The sequence below is a fragment of the Lathyrus oleraceus genome, chromosome 5 (genome assembly GCF_024323335.1).
Source record: "Lathyrus oleraceus cultivar Zhongwan6 chromosome 5, CAAS_Psat_ZW6_1.0, whole genome shotgun sequence".
NCBI classification, from domain to species: domain Eukaryota; kingdom Viridiplantae; phylum Streptophyta; class Magnoliopsida; order Fabales; family Fabaceae; genus Lathyrus; species Lathyrus oleraceus.
In genome coordinates, this window is record NC_066583.1 from 141,925,369 (window position 1) to 141,931,330 (window position 5,962).

Genomic DNA, 5,962 nt, shown 5'->3' on the forward strand with positions numbered 1-5,962 from the left:
TCCATCTTGAGATAATAAAGAGGACCATTGTCATGAATAGCCAAGTTAAGAGACAAGTCAATTGGAGATCCTAGGAGCTTGAATTCAAATTGTTTGATTGCTTGTTTGTGTGTGCTAAGTCCAAAGGAAAGGAGAATCTTGAGTCATCTCTATGACTTCAAGAAAAGGAACTCCAAGGGTTTATCTTTTCCCTCTTATCTTTATATGCTTTAGGACTAGCCTTTCTCTTCTTCTCCCCACTCTAACCCAAGCCAAAAATCATTTTCTTCAAACTTTGACTTTGTTTCAAAATTAGAAACCTAGGCCTTAAGCCTTTGACTTGTCAAAACCATTTTCAACAATACTCATTGTGAATAAATCTTAATCCAACTTTGACTTCATTTTGTAAATAAATCTAACTTGTAAATATAACTCACTTCAAGTTGTTTTTGTGGTTCCAATGGCAACTTGTTAAAACTATTCAAAAACATTAGTCATAGGTTTGAGTTATCCCAGTGGTTGATGTAAATCTCATCTCATCCTTAGTGTTGGATTATAAGGCTTCCATGCTTATTATAGGGTTAACCCCTCACTAGCATGTTGAAGTCTTCCTCACATGGTGGATTGTTGATTTAGGTTGAGTTTTCTCCCTTTGATAACAAAAGACCTTAAGGCTTTTTGATTCAAATCAATTCACCAATCTTTGAGATTTTTACCCCAAACTACGAGGTTTGGATCCTCCTTTGTGATGGTACGTAGGCAATGGATTCATCCATTCAAACAATAAATTTGTAAATATAATGTATTCTCTTCTCATCCCTCCAATCTTTTGTACAAATATTTTCGCAAATACCAACCTACAACACATATTTGCAAAAAGGGTTCCCTTAGAGTACTAAGGATGTTTTGGGTGCGTAAAACCTTCTCGTTTCATAATCAACCCCCTTACCTAGATCTCTGACATTTTTATTTTTGACTTGAAAAACTTCTTACCTTGGCCTTTGTTCGCTCTTTAGCCTTTCCTTTGGATAAATAAAAGTGTGGTGGCGACTCAAATTGTATGTTTACTTTTGGTTTAGTCAATAAACCTAAAGGTAACGAAAACCCCGCTACATGATGTTACTTCATCAAAAACTCTCGTACATAAACATGCAATTAGTTAATTCACATCGGAAGATAAAATAAAAACATATCATAAGTATGAATAAAACCGTTTCTGAAAAACTCCATAAAAGAAAGTTACAACTCAAACATGAAAGTACAGTCGTCAAAATCGCCGATGTTACAAACCAGAGCATTTATTCGACTAAAATGAAGGAAATGGTAAATGCTGAGAGGGCGTCGAAGCCATCTCACGATCAACACAATCTATCTCTCGTGTTGATTACCTGTACAACATTACACAAAGTTAATCCAACAAAACAAACAAGGGGTGAGAATACACTTACAAGTAGTAACGATGAAATTTAGCAACTAAATGATAAACGAATATAATAATAATTTTAATACACAAACACATATATCATTCTCAATATATGCAATACTATTATGCATCAACTACTTCACCTATATGCATGTGGTGCCATATTTTTGTGGATATTAGAGGTATATTACTGATTTCTTCCATGGTCTTCGGTCCCTCACCCGAACCGACGATCCCCACCAAATAGATCTAGATCTGAGACCCGCATTTAGTCTCTCAACTAGACCAACGATCCCACCAAATAGATCTGAGGTCACCAAATGGACTGAAGTCCCACATAACTCCGATGTATATGAATGCATGGAAATGCTAGTAGTCAAACAATATAGATCAGCCAAACAATTATAAATCACCCAAAATTATTTAATCAATTATTCACCCAAAATAGATTTCGAGTATGAACCATATATCACCAATAAAAGGCCTCCAAAAATAACCACTATTTCCAATAATATTTCAATTTTATTACTCCAAAATGTCATCCATTTTTCCTTTTCTATTATATTTTCAAATGAAAACTATAGTAACATTTAAATATTATAATTTATTCAAAAATAAATTTAATTTGATAAAAAGGTTCCAATCATTCCCAATATTACATGTAAATCAAAGAAGAGACTTCGAAACTCAGAGAATACCAAAAACGTTCCAAAACACCCAAAAATTTATCGGACTCGTAAGACCGCCGCCCTAAAATCACAAAGCCCTCAAAAGAATTCTAAACAAATTATCAATGTAGAATATAGGGCCAAATATGTTCATGCTCAATAAAAGTTGATTACGTGATATGTTTATACATGCTTTTGAAAGTAATTAATTTAACTCGTTAAAAAGAATATGACAGTTTTTATTTCTAATTTCTTAAGGCATTTTAATCTTTTAATTAGTTATCATGCTTTATATATTCTAATAATTAAAATGATAAAAGAGGAACTCAAGCTCCCGATGCTCGTGTCGGCACCTTCATTGCACATATTACTTGCGTTCCAATACATCATCCAATAGATTCCTTAAGAAAGGATTCATCTACAAATATTAATTGATTTCTCTAAAACTTACATCATACATGAATAGACTTGTAGATACATGAATGTTGTAAATAGTATACTAAAATTTATGTCTATCAATCTGTTTACCTTGAACGAAGATTATGACTTCAATTCTCCTCTCCTTTTGGTTCTCCAATGAAAACGTGTTTGACATGAGAAATCACGGGCCAGTACTCACCAACTCGAGGCTGACATTTTCTGCATAATTCAGGACAACCGTCTATGCTCAAATCTTCAAGGACAACCAGGCGATGGATGTCAGTTGGAAGTCTCGACAATTGAGGACAATCCACAATATGAAGCCTCTTAAGACAAGTCATGGTTGTTAAAAATTCGGGAAGCATAGTAAGGTTTGGAAGATTTTTAATTACCAAGGAAAGTAATGTGTTTGCAGCACCTACAATCCAATGAGGCAATGTCAAAGCATTTGGGAAATCCCCGAGATATAGATGTTTCATCGAGCTCGAGTTTGTGATAAGGCTTTCATCATTCAACCATGGATTTAACAACTTACAGTTTAAAATTAAAAGAGTTTGTAATTTTGGGAAAATATAAAGCGGCAAAGAATCTAGGCTCCCGCATGATTGAACAAACAATGATTCAAGGGAAGTGAGTTGTTGTGCAGGAATGGAAAAAAACTTCAAATTCTCACAATAATGAAAACCCAAAGTTTGAAGATGGATCATGCTTTTAAATTCATCATGTGACAGAAGAAATTGCTTTGTTGTTATAAACAACTGTCGAAGGTTGATTAGCTTCCCTAGTCCTTTAGGCAATGCTTCAAGCTCTGTGCATCCTCTGACTGACAACACTTGTAAATTTTGGAGTTCACATATACAACCGGGAAGTATTTTGATTTTGGTGTTACCAGAAAGAATGAGAACTCGAAGAAGGTCCAATTTAGAAATCGAATTCGGAAGGGCCTCAAATGAAGAATCACTTAAATCTAAATAACGCAGGTATCTATATCTTGATATCCATGAATCCAAGAGTGTTTCACTATCAAGACCTACTCCTTGGATGGGAAACAAAATACTTCTCACACTTTTCGAATCGGTGAACAAAGTGCGACCAAGTGACTCATTTTCAACAACTGATAAATGCCTTGCATGCTCAGGAATATTCTTAGTATCAGAGTTTAACATTACAAACCCCTCTTTTGCAACATACACCGCAAGATCATGCACCAAATCATGTACTTTGAAAACACACGTATGGCCAAAGTCTTCAAAATCTTGAAGAAATGATCTTGAATGTAACTCATCAATATAATCTCTTGAAATATTCTCTAGCTTTTGACTTCCATTTGGTGATTGAAGTAATCCAAAAACATCCCAGAGATTACAAATTTCACCACAAGAAAAGAGATAATCTTTTGGAAAAAGGGAAAAATAAGCAAAACAATGTCTCAAATGGGATGGCATTTGATCATAGCTTAACTTAAGCACAGGTAAAATATCATCTTTGTTTTGTCTTAAATTCCATATTTCGGAGTCTCTTACAAGCTCCCACTTATCTAAATCAAATTTTGAGAACAATGAACTTCCCAACGTTCTCGCTGCTAATGGAATCCCTCGGCATTTTCTCACCATATCTTCTCCAATCTCCAATAGACGTGGATACTTCTTTTCTTCGCCTTCTTTAAATGCCCATTTGACAAAGAGAGACAAACAGTTAACCAAAGAAAGACCTTCTAAAGTATACACAGGAACCGTTCCCATCATTGAAGCAATAGACAAACTTCGTGTTGTGACTAAAACTTTGCTTCCTAATGCGCCAACTTTTATCAAATCTTTCAACTCAACCCATTTTGAATGGTTAACATTCCATATATCATCTAAAACTAGTAAAAACTTTTGATCAGAAAGCTTCTCTCTAAGACGACGCACTAGCTGCTCCGTATCAAAGTGGTCAATGTTTTCTTGGCGAGCAAGAGCTAAAACCGGCGTATGTGTTGAAGTCGAGTTAATGATTTTAATAATTATCTTCCTAATGTCAAAATCATAAGAGACACACACCCACATTTTCAATTCGAAAACTTCATCCATCCTCTTATCATTGAAGACCAACTTCGCAAGTGTGGTCTTCCCCAAACCACCAATTCCCACCATAGGAATCACAGACAGTCCTTTATCACCATCCTCACCGCCGCATTTCATCAAAAGCTCGATAATTTCTTCCTTTTCAGTACCCCTTCCTATAACATCTAAAGCATCAACATGAGAATAACTCATTTCTCTACTTTCCTCACTAACATTAACATCCATTCTCTCAAGTCCAAACAGATTCCGATCAGCAACTACCTTATTCAATCTATCTCTAACATCTTTGATTCGATGAGAAATTCTAAGACGAAAAAAAGGAGAAGAAAAGAAGTGTTTTACCTTCAACCTCTTGCTTCCAGAAGCTTGAACAAATTGGTTTCGCGACTCTTGACACTGAACTTCATCCAACACATCTTCGGCATCATAGAAGATGTTTTGAATTTGCTTCAACCATTCTTGTAGCCCGTGATTTTGGTCTTTCTTATTTTCAGCATCGAGTAGTACATATTTGACAATAGTCAAAGTGTCTTTGATCCCTTGTAGATCTCCAAACACGGCCCAAGCTTTTGAAACTTCTTCATGAGCATAAGAAGCAAGTTTTCCTAGGAGTGAATCTGCAACATCGAAGAGAAATGAGTCTGCCATGTTAACTAGGAAAGAGAAGAGATTGAATTGGGATGTCTGTTTGTTTGGGGTTGTTGACGAATAGGCCTTTTAACACATGTGTATAGGGAGGGGTAAAGAGGGAAATAAGGAGGAAAGAGGGAATAGTTTGTTTGTACTGATAGAAAAGAGGAAGAAAGTGTCTACTTATATTTTTAACACTTTTCTAACTTTCACTCTTATATTAGATGAAATATACCTGGTTCTTAACTTTATAAATGGTTCTTACTTAAAGTTATAAGACTCGTATGTTGTTTTTTTATTCAATAAAAAAGTGAGTATTAAAAGAGAGTGTTGGTAATATTTCTTAAGGCGAAGTGAGAGTGGAATTGAGAAGGAAAACAGTTAATTGTTTAGGTGATAGTGAGAGATTGGAGGAAGGGAGTGAGGAAACCAATGAGCACATCCAGGGGGAAATAAAGGGAAACCTCACGTGTGTTGTGAGGCATTCTAGTATTGAGATGGAAATTGGTGGCTAAGTAGTTAGAGTCATTCTTACTATCCATTCCATCTTAATACTATTTCCATAGTAAGAAGTCAGAATCATCTATATATATTTAGGTTATCTTTGGATTAATGAAACATAACGGAGCTCGGAGTAGAATAAAACGTGACGGAGCAGAACGGAGCGGAGTGGAGTGGAATATAGATCTCACTCTGTTGTTTTGTTATTTTATTAAAAATGCTTCATTCCATTTCATACATCCCAAATTGGATGAAACAAAAAATAGAGATTTGGATGG

The 5,962-nt window shown here is 35.2% G+C and overlaps 1 protein-coding gene across 3 annotated transcripts; it reads right to left on the minus strand.

Annotated features, from left to right (window-relative positions):
- Positions 1 to 1,156: 1,156 nt before the first annotated feature.
- Positions 1,157 to 5,400, minus strand: LOC127078702 (disease resistance protein RGA2). Of its 3 annotated transcripts, none has more exons than XM_051019136.1 (2): positions 2,599 to 5,400; positions 1,157 to 1,367 (listed from the first exon to the last, which is right to left on the minus strand). In XM_051019136.1, exon 1 carries the CDS (start codon positions 5,199 to 5,201, stop codon positions 2,619 to 2,621), a length of 2,583 nt encoding a protein of 860 aa, XP_050875093.1. In that variant the 5' UTR covers positions 5,202 to 5,400; the 3' UTR covers positions 1,157 to 1,367; positions 2,599 to 2,618. The 3 variants fall into 3 exon arrangements, with proteins under 3 accessions (XP_050875093.1, XP_050875091.1, XP_050875092.1); XM_051019134.1 differs by lacking the exon at positions 1,157 to 1,367 and adding an exon at positions 2,382 to 2,471; XM_051019135.1 differs by lacking the exon at positions 1,157 to 1,367 and adding an exon at positions 2,382 to 2,488.
- Between the last annotated feature and the right edge of the window lie 562 nt (positions 5,401 to 5,962).

Excerpts from the sequence above, each read along its gene's own strand:
- LOC127078702 (XM_051019136.1), bottom strand. The coding sequence starts at position 5,201 with ATGGCAGACTCATTTCTCTTCGATGTTGCAGATTCACTCCTAGGAAAA.